General features: G+C 44.4%; 1 protein-coding gene across 1 annotated transcript; it reads right to left on the bottom strand.

The window, feature by feature from the left end:
* Positions 1-211: 211 nt before the first annotated feature.
* SERINC1 (serine incorporator 1) lies at positions 212-14,669 on the bottom strand. The gene is made up of 10 exons (XM_009909524.2): positions 14,517-14,669; positions 9,230-9,391; positions 7,507-7,700; positions 6,557-6,636; positions 6,229-6,366; positions 5,146-5,315; positions 4,939-5,029; positions 3,399-3,540; positions 2,500-2,727; positions 212-1,750 (listed from the first exon to the last, which is right to left on the bottom strand). The coding sequence occupies exons 1-10, from the start codon at positions 14,553-14,555 to the stop codon at positions 1,612-1,614; spliced, it is 1,383 nt and encodes a 460-aa protein (XP_009907826.1). The 5' UTR covers positions 14,556-14,669; the 3' UTR covers positions 212-1,611.
* Between the last annotated feature and the right edge of the window lie 630 nt (positions 14,670-15,299).

Here is a 15,299-nt window from a genome sequence, read left to right as displayed (position 1 = left end):
AGCAGGTTGCTGCAGTCTGAAGCATATTGTGTGTTCTCAGATGGGTGCAAAGGGCAGCGATAGGAACTGTCAGAAAATGTCCCACTGGGCCTTAGGCGATCCCCCACAGCACCAGGACACTGCCTTCTTGGGCATCCTAAGAACAGCAGCTGAGCACACAAAACCCTGTGCTATCCCCAGCTGGAGGTAGGAAGAGACGTCAAAATTCATTGGACATCATCCAACTTTATTTATTAATAAGGGAACAACATATTCCAAATTCTGACAAGCCTTTACTAATCGTTACATGACCACCTCACGTTTGATTGATGTGTCAGGCTTCTGTAGTGTCTGTGTTTAGGTGCAGAATTAAAGTAAGAACTGGGAGAGTCATTAGCAACAGGAATTAACAGCATAGACACTACAGTAACAGATCTGCATGACATCTGCTGAGGGCTCCAGGGTGACTCCTAGTCAGGCTGCTCTAGTCTCACATTGTAGCAAATAACAGATCAATACTGCAGCTCACAGACTTCAACTGCGAAGCAGCAAGCACTAAAGCGTTTGAAGTTTCATCACTGCACAGGAAGTCTACAGTATTTTCATCAGACAAATGTCTTAGCCTTACACCTAGGCTGAGATTTCCCAGGCTCAAGTCCATCTCTGGCAGTGGACAAGAAACAAAATACTGAATCCAAGATTTCAAAATGAAGCGCCCCAAATAAGACTACAAAACACTTGTGTTGAAGCCTCAGTTAAAGCACACCTCGCTTTAGTTACTGCAATTTTCCTGCTCCTCTTCCTCTGCTTTTTTTTAACCTCAATACTCCAAAAATTCCTCTCAAGGGCTTGCACAGCTCTCCCCCTTGGCTCCCTGACAACTGTGATTGTAGCTTAGCCAAGAGATAAAGTGGCACAGGCAACAGCAATAAGTTACAGCACAGCTACCCCACTGAAACTACTTTAAAAATTAAGAGTAATAATACAGATGCACATTATAAATGGGTGTCTTAAAAACATGCTTCTGAGCATCTGATACCAGGCTGGTTTTCCCCAGGGGGTCTGTCCTGTCTGCAGTGGGACCCAGCAGCAGCACAGGACATCAGCTCCTCTGCAGCTTCAGGTGCAGGTTTCCCTGCTTCAACACCCTCAGCACAAGGAAAGGTGGGGCTGTTAGTGCCAAGATGCTGCACAGTGTCAACTCCAACATGCAGTTTTGAGTGTGACAATGCTCACTCAAGACTGACTTTGTAATCAAGGCAACAGGGATGATCAAAGGCAGCCCCCCCTTTCCTGGCAGGGCCTGATCTAACACTTGCATGATTTTCCCTAACACTAATGCAACTGAGAGGGAACAAAACCTACTTTCAATAGGTCTTCATCTTGCATCTAATGCTGCTGAAGCACTCGCTCTATGAGTACGCCTATGGAAACCATCATTGTAACAATTGTCACTGAGCTCAGCTAGAAAGTCATCTAGTGAAATGACAGAAGACATGGTTCAGGGTCATCATGCAGGGCACATTACATGGACAGCACACACAGGTATTTACAACTGGCTCTACTGTCTGGAATACTGCTTGTCTGATGGGCAGTGGGAAGCCAGCACAACTCTCTGGAGAGCAGCACAGCTTAGTCAAAGTCACGGTTTGTGAGAACCAGCGGAGCAACCAGTGTCCAGACGTAGAGCACGATGCCGATCCAGCTGGAAGAGATCTTCACCCAGACAGACGGCCACTTGCTGGTCATTGTCTCGTAGGAAGAATCCGGACTGTGGGAAAGGGAGAAGAAAAACAAAGATGATTGGCAATTTTCCTTTCAAGATGACATCCTTGTGCACTAAGCCACTCAACACTCTTTCCACAGTCAATCATTGTGACTTCAGCTCCACACCTCACAGGAAATCTCTACCCCTTCTCACAACAATCTGTCCCAGAAGTTGGTGTCACAGGAAGGTGCAAATCCCCAGCAGCCCTAAAAATGTTTAGTAAGAAAAGCTGTCAAGTAGCAGAAATTGTTAGAAGAAACTTCTAAGCAAGCTTGTGGAAGGGCAGGAAACGGACAGCATTTACAGCTACAGAGAATGCACTCCAGGTGGTGTCACCAGTGCTGAGTAGATGGGAAGGATCATGTGTCCCTCAACCTGCTGATATAAAATGTCCTGTTTCTCCTTTTTCCAATTCTCTGTATCAGGCGAGGGTCTGGTGTTTACTGATTTTCAGTGATTACAGAACTGAAGACGCTATCCTGCTTACTTCAACAGGACATATTTGAGTGAATTAGGAGAATCAGCCCAGTGAATCAGAACTATCCTAGAAGACATGACAGGCACCTTGTGAACAAGGTCAGCTACTCCAATTTTCAAATACCACTCATTTAACTGAGGTCAAACTGAATACTTTCCTTAAATAGTCCCATTCAAGACCTAGACTCCTCACAGCACACAGCTTCAGCCTCCTCCTCCAGCAGAAGACAGCATCTTGAGCATTCATTAGCACAATGTATTATCAGTGTAAATACCTGTACCAGTTGGTGAGCGTCATCATGATATAGAGAGATGCCAGGAAAAGCATGAAATGGAAGAAGGAGTAGCTGTAAGTAACTCCATCCCTCTCGTTATCTATGGCTCGGTGAACATCATCATCATCAAGGGAGCCATCGCTCCTGGGCATTCCGTCCTCGATCAGCGTGGATTCATCGCTGGTCAGCATCAGCTTGTTCACTTGGCTGTTGTTGGATGTCCGGATGCTGCAGGGGACAGGAGAGGGCAGGGTACAGTTACCCAAATAAACACCACTTACCAACTGACAATGCAAGCCAACAGGAATGCTTTGAGAGTGTCCCAGTTTGAGGCCAGGCAGATCCTCTCTTGCCTCCCACCGGGGCAGAAAAATGAGACTCACATAAATGGATTGCAGAAGTGATGGAAAATTTAAATGGACAAGCAGTAAAGTGTTTTACAGAAGCTACAAGCACAGTGACAAACCCAAAGCATACACAGTCCCTTACAGCATACCCAGAAGCCTCCCATCATTTCCCTTTCTCCCATTCTGAGGGTACACCCAAAACCCCCAGGGTTCTTTCTTCCCCCACCTCCACTGCTAGGCTAGTCTCAGGCTGGCCAGGTCTGAGACTGCCCCTCCCTTTTCTCCTCCTGGCATTAGGCCTAGCCAGATCTAAGAGGCCTTGAGGTAACTCCCATTACCAGATAGGGAGCATCTCCCTCGGGAGCAGCAAGGGAAGAAAGAGGAAGTGAGAGACTTTGCAGATGGATTTATAGGGAGCAGGACATCATGGGTATGAAATCGGCTATTTCCTGCGTCCACCCACTGGGCTGAACCCTCAGGACACAGGAGGTCTATCTTGTGTGGCAGCAACAGGAGGTACCCAGCCTAAACTGCCAGAGAGAGGAACCTTACCTTGAGTAGAGAACACACAGCAAAAACAAAACCAGTCCTACAATTCCTTGTGCGTCCCACCACTGCACCACCTGGCCTTGGGTTGGGATGGTGGTGCTGTTGTAACCAATGATGCTTAGCAAACTCGGGTTACAGCGCCTGTCTGTTGGGGAAATACCATCAGATGTGTCATCAAACATGAACAGAACAAATACTAAACAGTACATTTCATTTCCACACTGAAAGCATGGAGACAGAAAGGAACTTTTGTGACTGTGACAGCTTTGAAGTAAAAATAGCTCTGAATCCAATTTTAGCCTACTGGATCTCTCTCTCTAAAGCAGGCAAATTGCAGTATGTGGCACACAAAAAAAATCTCCTTGAGCACACAAAAGGATTCTAAACTTACATAAGAAATGCATCAGCTGCTTTACTGTTCTGTCTCAACAAAATTAAAGTGCTCTGCATAGGAAGCCTTAGAAATTTTACCACTAGGAAACAAGTTTGACACACAGAGGCATCTCAGAAATCCATTTCCTATTATCAACAGTTCCCAAACCACAGCATCCACAGGTAACAGAAATAGAATAGAATAAACCAGGTTGGAAGAGACCTTTGAGATCATGAAGTCCAACCTATCATCCAACACCGTCTAATCAATTAAACCATGGCACCAAGCACCCCATCAAGTCTCCTCCTGAACACCTCCAATGACAGTGATTCCACCACCTCCCCAGGCAGCACATACCAATGGCCAATCTCTCTTTCTATGAAGAACTTCTTCCTAACATCCAGCCTAAACCTCCCCTGGTGCAGCTTGAGACTGTGCCCTCTTGTTCTGGTGCTGGTTGCCTGGGAGAAGAGACCAACCCCCACCTGGCTACAACCTCCCTTCAGGTAGTTGTAGACAGCAATAAGGTCTCCCCAACACCTTACCAACAGCTGAAGGCAGCAGACAATTAATTTCCCCATAATTCCACCAAGAAGTGGAGATGACTCATGTATGCTGTTACAGAGGCACAGATTGGCCATAATTAAGATAAAAGGGCCAGAGAGGCAATTACAACCTTCAAAAATCACTATCTGGCTGGTTTTTTAGTCACCAGAATTTTTGAATTTATATTTACAATTGGGTTTTTTTCTGGAGGTGCTCAGCTGTTTCCAGACACATGAAGCACTAAAAACATTATCCTCAGTTAAAAATACCTGAACAGTAGCATCTCTGACACCAGGTAAAAAAACCTAACAGTTGGTAGGGAGATGAGCTTTCCAAACACCTTGGAAGAGTTGAGGTCATTTGCAAAATCTGAGCTTTAGAATATTGCTTTCCTGCCAATAACAGGCAGAGATTCTTCCAGATGATAAATGTAAGAGCAAACAAAACATATCCTTGGAAGAACTGCTTCTTTGCTATTGCCATTGAAAGCTGGGGTGAGGAGGGAGAACACAAACCAACAAGGCCTGCCTCTAAGTTGTGGGGGACAGTTCTCCATTCTCACACTGCCTCACAAGAAGCTGGAGACAATTTACTGAGCTGTTAGCCAAAAAGCCCAACACTGACCTGGTTCATTGGTCATAGCTGACCAAGTCAAATACATAGTGTAAATGGTGATCACAGAAGACTGCAGCAAGCCAGATCTTGGCTGGGATTCCTAGACAAAGCATGAAACAGCAGGGTTAGGCAATTAGAAGTCTCGGGCACAATTACCTTATAGGATTCTGGGACAAGTAACACCAATAAAGTCCTGAAAGGTAAGAGAATTCCCACCTGAATCTTGGGCAGGATGGACATTACAGAGGCTCCAATACACAGCAGCATGTTGACACTGATGAATGTCTTGTTTTCAGAACAACCTTCTGGGTGAGTGTAATAAACATAAAACAAGACAATAGCCACTAGAGACAGCAGGTAATTGACAGCTGTAGCTGACAGCAGAGCTGTGAAAAGAGACAAAACCAGAGTTCAAGTGGTTAAAAATGGAGAGTATTGATATTTAAATAGTGCATGCTTATCAAGTTTTGCATATGGGATAACATGATGATTAGACAGCAGCTCTGGGCACTGAAGATCTTCTCAGAAGTAAGTTGTTCTTTCTCAAGAGAAAGAACACACTAGGTGGGAAGCCTGAAGCCATATTTGATTCTCCAGTGCTCTAACAGCAGCCAAGAGCAGCAAGCATGAAGGAAAGCAGTTGTACTACACACACTTTGGCTAAAAGCTTAACAAAGAAACTGAAGTACTATTTTTCCAATCGAGGGAAACCCACAATCTTATTTCCAAAGTGCATCTGACTAAAAATATGACAGCATGAAGTGGCCATTAAAGACAGGCTGTGTTGTCTTTCAAACCCCTGAATTACCACATCCAAAACATTGTTAAAAGTAACATATGGCTTCTCCAGGGAAACAACTGGCAGTCTCATTCAATACCTTGGCCTTTCACTCAGCATGTTCCTTGGAAGAATGACCAACCTGCACAGTTATTTTGTACACTTATGCCCAACATGAGGCAGCAACAGGTTAGTTTGTCCAGTGCAAAAGTGTAACAAAACTCATGGCTGAAAAAACTCCAAAAGCTAAAATTGACCCTTCTGTTAGATCATACACTGATGCTCTGCTCTCAGGGCTTAGATCTTGTTACTCAGAGGCTGCTGCCCCTCTCCCTGTGCCCCCTCTTATTTAACTTGACATGCAACAGACAGCAAGTCAAGAGAGCTGAACTCTACCACCTGAGAGCACACTTGTGCACAAAGCAGGCCTCCTACACTCTGGCAAAATGCAACTGCTCGGCGAGTAACTTTTATTAAATACCACACACAATGAAACTTAAAACTTGATTGTAGTCCTTTACCTGCATACCAGCATCTTGAATTTCCTTCTTCCATTTTTTCAACCCAAGATTCATTCCAGGAGTGGGCAAAGTCAATAAGCAAGACCAGCTGAATAAGAATAAAGCAGAACGCTCCAGCCATGCCCACATAAAACCACACTACGAGAGAAATAAAACAAACCCAGCTCAGAATCATAGATCATTTACCACCATCTTAATGTCCCTGAGCACTGAGAAGTGCTACAGTTACACAGCTACAATTAAAACTCAGGTATCAGCCTGCACTTAGTTTTGTTTTAAAACCAGCTATGATTGTACCACGATACAACAGAAGACAATATTCCCATACCAGTTGTAAATGGTCCCTCAGGTATGAAGAAAGCTCCAACACTAATTGCAAGTGCTGTTGCAAATTTAAAGAACCAGAATCTAAAGGGGAAAAAAAAACAACACAACAGATAAACAAACAAAACACCAGTCAGGCAACTGCTGAAGAATGCTCTAACTCACAGAAACTTTCCTCTTTTGAAGTAGCATAAAAATCTTATTGTATCTGCCTAAGATTTTTGTTCTCCAGAAAATGATGCTGACACTGTTGAGAAAAGAGCAAACCCTTACAAACATCAAAGTCAAGAGGAATGTAATTCCAAGGGGACAGATGAGGCTTTTAAATCTTTCTATTTGTTGTAAAAAATCTCAGTGGAATGCAACTTAGTACCATTATTCACCTCTGACTTTTGTTATCTTTGGACAAAAGCAGAATCTCTCATCTTGGGAAGCCTCTGGATAGGTTACTCAAAGTCACAGTTCAGGCTCTGAAAAGTGACAGCCATCTGTCTTTTCCTCCCACAAAAATGAATAGAATAGGAATAGAATAGGAATAGAATAGGAATAGAATAGGAATAGAATAGGAATAGAATAGGAATAGAATAGGAATAGAATAGGAATAGAATAGGAATAGAATAGGAATAGAATAGGAATAGAATAGGAATAGAATAGGAATAGAATAGGAATAGAATAGGAATAGAATAGACCAGACTGGAAGAGACCTTCAAGATCATCGCGTCCAACCCGTCAACCAATCCAACCCACCTAATCAACTAAACCATGGCACCAAGCACCCCATCAATCTAATAATCTAATAATCTGCCCTAAGATAGTAACTGAATGCAATATACTATGAAACTCGTTCTGGAGCAGTAAATGTGAGCAGGGTGCTCAGCCATGGGCCCTGTTTCCCCAGCAGATGTATCCCACACACATGCAGCACCCATCTCAGTTTTGAGTTCTGGATCTTACCCATTGTGCACCGCTGCTCTGGGGTCATTGCTGCTCTTCACCTTGATCATCAACAGGGAGAAGAGAAGGAAGAACATGGCCATGCCAAAGCACACCCGGTACACAGCTTTGTAACCAACCAGCACATCGCAATTCACGTGGCCGTGCACACCAGGTATAGTGGTTCCCATCCCTCCATCACAAAATCCAGGAATCTGTGATAAATACAAGATACTTCAGTCATCTGTAAAAGGCCTCCTGGGAGTCAATACAGGGAGAAATCAATGACTAAACAAATGTGAGTATTAGCAATTTATTAAGACACAGTTCATGAATATGGTGACATTGCTGGATCTGATGCTGAACAGCTGTATTGTTAGCTACCAGCCAACCAGAACAGACAACACACTCAAGGGGGGAAAAAAAATCCCACATAGGCAAATGCCAACAAAACCATAAATAAATTATATTAACAGTGGGTTGAGGGTTTTTTTTTTGTTTGTTCATTTGCTATTAGCAACCTCAGAACTTCTCAAAGACATACAGTTTTTGCTTGTTGATCTGAGTTAGGAGATAAATAGATCTGGGATTTGGTAACCTTGAGTGGGAAGTTACTGTCAGGTTGATGATGAAGGCAGCCTGCTTACATCTCTTTAAAACAGAATCAGCCTCCTCCCAAAAAGCAGCACCACCATCAATTACAAGTATTCTGAGAACATTTTCCTGTCACTACCAAAACAGGAGCAACATCTTTTTGAAGTCAGAGCACACTCCAGAAGGTTGTCATTTTCTTTCCTAGGTAATTAACGTGGCTCTTGCCAAAGCTCTAACCTGGTTACTATACCACATGGAAATAAACATTCAATCATTTGGAGAGGGGAGAAAATCAAAAGCATGCCTAACAGAAGCTGCTGTCTGCTAGAAAATAAAGACAGCAGAACAAATACTCACAGAACAAAAGCATGGAATACAGTGAAACTATAAGCTCACCCATATCATGCTGTAATTTTACATGCAGTGTTGCATCTTTGTGTAACTAATAAACTGTATAACCCTGTAGCCAAGTCCTAACTTCCTTGGTGAAAAAAATATGTTACCACCATCAGTGAAAAGTATTTTTGTTATGCATTTGCAGACTTTAAAATAGAATTTGAGCTAGTACAGCACAATGAAACCAGAAGACATCTTCAGTTGTGGTTATATTTTTTTTTACAGCAGCCAAAATCAATCAAGTACCAGAAATACAAGCATCTCAGTAATATGTAATTTGAAACTCCACACTCCTCTGCTCTGGGCTATTACAGAAGAGATGCAACTTTGTTTCTTAACAGTGCTTTTCATCCTCCATGATCCATTTTTAACAGTAAGAGTGGTAGGACACTGAAACATGTTTCCCAGGGAGGTCATGGATGCCCTCTCCATGGAGGTGTTCAAGGCCAGGTAGGTGAGGCCTCAGGAAATCTGGTCTAGCAGAAGGTGTCCCTGCCCATGCAAAGGGGTTGGAACTAGGTGATCCTTATTTAAGGTCCCTTCTAACCCAAACCATTCTATGGAATCTATTAGTCTGTGCAGTGACTATCCCATGAGTTCTTTATTTGATCTATAATCACATTAATGGTGACTGTGAAGCAGAGGTAGCAGCACAATTACGTACTTTCAAGTAAAACACATGCTTTCAGGATGTCATTTATAATCATGTGTGACATTTGTTCTACCAAACATGTTAGCAGAGAAGTAACCTGACCTTCTTCAGCTGCTCCTCCATGCCTGGTATTAACATCACACAGGCAACGCTGACGCCGACGAGCAAAAAGAAGGCATAAACCAGGCGAGTTATGGTGGAGTTGTTTCCACTGGGGCAGCATCGGCAGAGCAGGCATGGAGCACTTCCACATAAGCATGGGATCTGACAGAGAGACAGAACACAAACAACATCTTTAAAGAGTCTTGCACTGCTAGATTTCAATATTTAATCAGGCTGTGTAGATCATCAGATGTTATGAAGAATGTGACTCATCCCATGTATCTCATCACTAGTGCAGACTAAGTTGCTGCTACATGTTACAGAGGCCCTAACAACCTTGGCAGCACTTCCCAATGCACCACCAGAGAAATTGTGTTTCAAAAGGAACCATTTGTTCATTCAGAAGAAATAAAAACTGGATTTGGGCTCACTTGTTCTCTTGAATTTTATTCATTTCAGCTAAACGAGATGCAAAGATTGCTTGTACTCAACAACTACATCCTCCCTTCCACAGCTGCAGAGACTAAACAAACACAGGGCAGAAAAGCAATCCGAGCACAGCTGCCATAGAGGTGCACTTTCACCTGGCAGAGCTGGGCCACATCCCTCTCTGGGGCCATAAGCATTACTGGAGCACAAACAGTAGCTAGAACAGTCTAAAACGTGGACTGAAATTTAGCAGCTACCCATATATCACAGAATCCTGTGAGCTGGCAAAATTAAGTCATGCAGTGTACAAGTTACAAACCATGAGAACAAAGCAAACACTTTATCATCATCACTACTAAGTACTGAGAGTGGAAAGGGCTGCTGCTGAAACACTTGGGGGGAAAAAAATAGGACAAAATGTACCTGAGTTTAATCCTTCAACAGAAAATTCTGGGAAGAAGGAAAGGGAGCAGATATTGCTGTTTCATTAGGGGAGAGGGAATGTATTTCATCCCTTTGCAGTTTTTTGCCACTTGCTAAGTGCCAATTGGGGAAGTGAAATAAGCACAAAGTTCCACAAGTAAACATGAGCCAAAAGAGAAAAGGTACAGTAAAGATGTTTTGGGTTTGTTTGGTTTGGGGTTTTAATTTACAAATAAATGATTTTGCCCAGAAGACATGGGAAATCCCAGCAAGCAGTTACCAAGTCTTGGAGCTGAGGTGAAGTGAGTGACACTGAGCCCTGGGTGGGCCACAACAGATCACACCAGCCCTGCCAAACCCCTAACAGGCGGTAGAAGCCAGCCTCTCCTCCAGCACACACACAGGGACACCTCCACCAGTGAGGTGTTCACCACCACATCACAGACACAGTCACACAAGATGATGACTAGTTCCACAGCCACATGACTAGTGCATGTCTATCATCCAGTATGCCTGGCATGTGTCAGAAAGAGCTCTTCAAAGTTCAGTCATATGACAAACAAAAATGACAGCCGTCTGCTGCTACTGGGCAAACCCCAGGGCTCACAGGGAAGAGCAGACAGAATCCCACAGCACTCTCTGAGCCTCCTGAGAAGCCCTCAGGAAAAGGCTCAGATTATCTTTTCTTACAGGTTCAACCAGACCCACACACTCAACCCACAAACTTGGTCTTTCAAACAACCTCCTTGTATTCTTTTTGTACTTGTGTTTCTTTCCCAGAATGAAGGAGCCAGGAATTTTCCCTTCACTATGCTACAGAATCATTTCTAAACTAGCAAGCTTCACTATTATATTTATCTAGCTAAAAAAAGGGAAACCAGGTAGATTCTAACTATTTCAGTATGTAAGCTATTACACTGCCCTTTTTTACCTCTTCCTGTGCTCAGCATCACTATAGCACAAAGAGGTATTGATTCCAGGAGAGGTTTCATCTTGATATAAGGAGGAAAAAAAGTTTACAGTGAGAACAGTGACTGCAACAACCTCTCCAAGGACATGGCACAGTCTCCCTACACCAGAGGTTTTTTAAGACAGGAATGAACAAGGTCCCTAAACATGTCACCTAAGCTCCCTTCCCAACTAAAGGTTGGACCAGATGATCCTAGGAGGCTGTTCTGTGACTCTGAAAACATTTTTACCTCCAAACTGCTCATCTTTATGAGCTGTGCTCATGCACATCCCTGAACAAGCAAACCTATTGATGTATTATTCATACAAGTCGGTCACTTCTACAAGGAATCACATTACAGCCCAAGTCCATCTTTCTTTCAGCAAGACAAAATAAAACATTTACCATTCCAATAAACTAAGATTATTTTACTATTGGCAAAACCCCTTCCAGCAAGTAACAAATTTCAAAACCAGAGAGCAATGAATATTTGGCCCATGGAACTGAGCTTATCAGCAAAAGAGACAAGGATGCTCTGTGCCACTTTTTCCACATTCAGAGCACACCTCCTACAAAAATATACTACACCACAAACAGCAAGATACTACTGCACAGATCAAAGCATAATGCAAAGTCCCCAGGTAAAGCCCAGCTCCGTCAGAGATGCAGGGCTACCCTGCAGTTAGTTTTGGGCTTGCTTTCTTAGGGAAGCTTGGACAAGTCACTGTGTCGTAACTGCACAAACCTACTTCCATCCAATACTTCTGGGCTTAGCACCTGACTCGCATCCCTGCATGGTTTTGAGAAAAATAAGCAGCTCAATGCTGTTCACTGAGGCAAAATAAGAAAAGATGGCCCACACTCCTATTCTGGGAACAGCCAGCTAGGCAGACAAGTTAATTCAGGCCTGCTAAATCAGTCACTTCGCTCTCTAGAGCAGTGGAAATTGCAGGGGGAACACATAACAAGATTAATATTGCAGAAGAGAGGAGGAAGTCCCACAAATCCACTGAAAGTCAAGTGTTACTGACCCTGACACACACACAACCAGTTTTTACTGCTCAACAGAATCTTCTTACTGTGGTAATGACCAAATTTCTACATACCGAATTAAGTAGCCACAAAAACACTCCCCCCAGTCCCACTGGGCCTAGTCAGGTTTGAGATACATCACTCCTGCTCCTATGTTTAAAGGAACTCATTCAACCACAGTCTTTGCCTTTCCAGAGAGTACTGAAGTGAGCAAAACAGCAGCTGAGCTACTTCAGGGAACAATGCAATAGAGGCAAGGCCCAGCAGAGTGAAAATGGCATTGCCTGTTCAACTTAGATCATCAGGCCCAGAAGTCTTTCAAGATGACTTCTGAATGCTCCTAAAGCCTTCCCCTCCATCCCACTCCCCATCATTTTTGCTCTTAAAAATGCCAAACTGAAACACTGCTTAATTGGTACACAGTAGGGCTGAGCTGCAGGCAGCAGTAACAAGTCCAGAAGAAATACAGGTAGGAGGCAAGGTGCAGAGGTCTGCAGGGCACAAGAATAGCTACACAGCTGGAACAACGCCGGCAGCAGTGTCTCCCTAGACAAAGGAAGAGCAGTTTCCCTGGCCCTGGCCCTGCCTGCACTAGCAAAAATTCCACCATATCTGGTTCCCCTGCTACCTCACCCCCACAGCTTGCTTCTTTCAGAGCCCAAATGCTGTTTATACTGACATATCCTTAGACACCAGCACAGATTTCTGCTGTAACAACTAACATGTAGGCTTTTAAGTGCTGTGGTTTTAAGTGTGGAAAGAAAATCAACGCTTGAAAGCCATCACTGAAAAAGCAAACAAACAGAAAATTAGCATACAACCCCCTCTGCTTTGTTTGAGCATCTTAAAGGAAGGGATGGGGGTTAGGTACCCACACTAAACCTCACTTCATCAAGACTGCATGCTCACATTAATCAAGCCTGTCTAAAAGACCATTCACTGACTTTTTCTGGGCAGAAACAAAGACTCAAACCCAACAGTGAGTCTTTGTGCACCACAAAACACCAGCCAGTTACCAGAAAGGCTTGAAACTGCAGTATATATAAACTCAAGTATTTGACATAAAACCTAGGTACACAGCTCCTTGGCATTCAACAATAATTACAAATGTTAACTAGATTCTGCTAGTAATTGAAGCCTAACTGGCTTATCCGTTAAGTAGTGTTTAACATGTTAATTAAAGCAAAACAAACACTTGAGGTACTTCATTAACAGGATAGCACTGGTGTTTTAGTCACTTATTTGCAGGTGTATCAGTCTGGAAGATTAGTTCATACAAATTTACTAATTCCAGCATCATTTCATGGAATCTGTATAGAGAGATGATGCTTAGCTCCTAATTAAGTATTGCTCTACACTGCATATTTTGATAGCACAAAAAATAGGAGTTTGAGTCAATATGAGGTTTTGTTATACTGCTGAATTGAGTACACAAAGTCCTTAAATATACATAATTTCATTTAATCCAAGTCTAGTACACTATTTTTGGAACTGAAAATTCAAGTTTTCACAGGCCCACTGCCATTTTTAAGGCAAATGTTTAGAGATTCACAGTCCATGTGATTGTGTCTAGCTGCATAGTGACCACACTTGGAAAGATAACTACTTCAGGCTACAACAGCAATGCCTCAGCTGAGAAGAGGACTGCCATAAAGGATCTCTACTATTTCTCTGCTTTCCTTCATAATGCCAAAGGCTTTAAAACCATTTCAAAACGCAGTTTCCCATTAAGAAAAAAATCACCTGACAATGCTCAGCACGGTGATGACACATCACCACAGAATACCGTGCAGGAAGAAAATGATGGCTACATAAGACAAAGATGTTACAAAGGGTGGAGCTGCTCAAGACAAAGCCGTAAACAAGAGAAATTACACGCAACCATCAAGATCCGGGAAACACGTGAGCTTTCTTTTTCCCGAAAGAAACGTCGAACTTTAAACAATTTGATGTGATTTAAATAGCTTTGGGGAGGAGAAATTTCAGCGGACACAGCAACACTTCCCACACGGTAATGCCGATTAAGCAACGACCAGCAGTGCTACAGGCCTGTCTGAATAAATACGAGGCTCTCCATCATCCCAGCGAAACGGCTTTAGAGGATCCCTAGAGATCCCCGAAGTCCGAGCCGGGGAGAAGCACCGCGGGGGCGCGCCCCAGGACCCGCCTCTTCCAGCCCGGCGGGAAGAAAGCCCTGCCAGGGAGCGGGGGCGGCGGCAGCTCGGGGCGGAGAAAGCCTGGATGGGAACGGGGAGGGGGCCCGCAGCCTCCCCGCAATTGAGAAGGCAGAAAGGCATCGCTACAAACACCCCCGCTCCGGGAGACAAAGGTCCGGAAAGGCGACGGGCGAGGCCCGAGGTGGCGGGGTGGGGAAACCACCACCGACTGGCGGCTGTAGGCCTGCGCTGGGCAAGGAGGAGCAGAGAAACACCGCGGCGCCCGCCCCCAGCTTACCCAGCTCGCCAAGGAGCAGAGGCCCAGGACGCCGCCCATGGTCCGCGGCGGCTCGGGCTCAGGCTTCGATTCCTCAAAGATGGAAGCGCGGCGGCCGCGCACCCTCGGCGAGTTGTTTACCGCTGCACACTGCGCTTCCGGCTGCTCTGACGGCAGCGCACGTCACTTCCGGGGGAGAGAGAGGGGCGGGGAGGCGGGAGGTGGCGTAGGAGAGCTGTGGGGCGGGCAGGCGGTGAGGTCCTTGTTTCTGGTCACTGACTGCGATCGGTGTAAAGGCGCGGCGCGACATCGTCATGCGAACGCTTCGAAGGCCTCTCGGATGCCGCAGCAGGACAGCACGGTCTGTAGTCTCCTTTGTCACAGTTCCGTCAGTCACACAAACGGTGCATTCTTAGCTGGTTGCTTATGAACAGCCTCACTTTCCAAAGAAACATACCCGTGCCTCGTTAAGAACATGAATGCCGACTGCAAACTCAGCAATTACTGGGTATAAGTCATAGAACTGTAGAATAATTTTGGTTGGAAAAGACCTTTAAGATAGGTTAGACATAAGGAGGAAGTTCTTCACAATGAGAGTGATAAAATACTGGAACAGGGGAAGTTGATGCCCCATCTGTAGAGACTCTCAAGAATCATAGAATCAAAAAAGTTGGAAAAGACCTCAAAGATCAAGTCCAACCTGTCACCCAAGACCTCATGACTAACTAAACCATGGCACCAAGTGCCACGTCCAAACCCCTTGATGCGGGTTGATGTGGCCCTGGGCAGCCTGATCTGGTTGGA

This window comes from Dryobates pubescens, chromosome 28 (genome assembly GCF_014839835.1).
Source record: "Dryobates pubescens isolate bDryPub1 chromosome 28, bDryPub1.pri, whole genome shotgun sequence".
Lineage (NCBI taxonomy): Eukaryota > Metazoa > Chordata > Aves > Piciformes > Picidae > Dryobates > Dryobates pubescens.
This window is presented reverse-complemented; position numbering and strand designations above follow the sequence as displayed.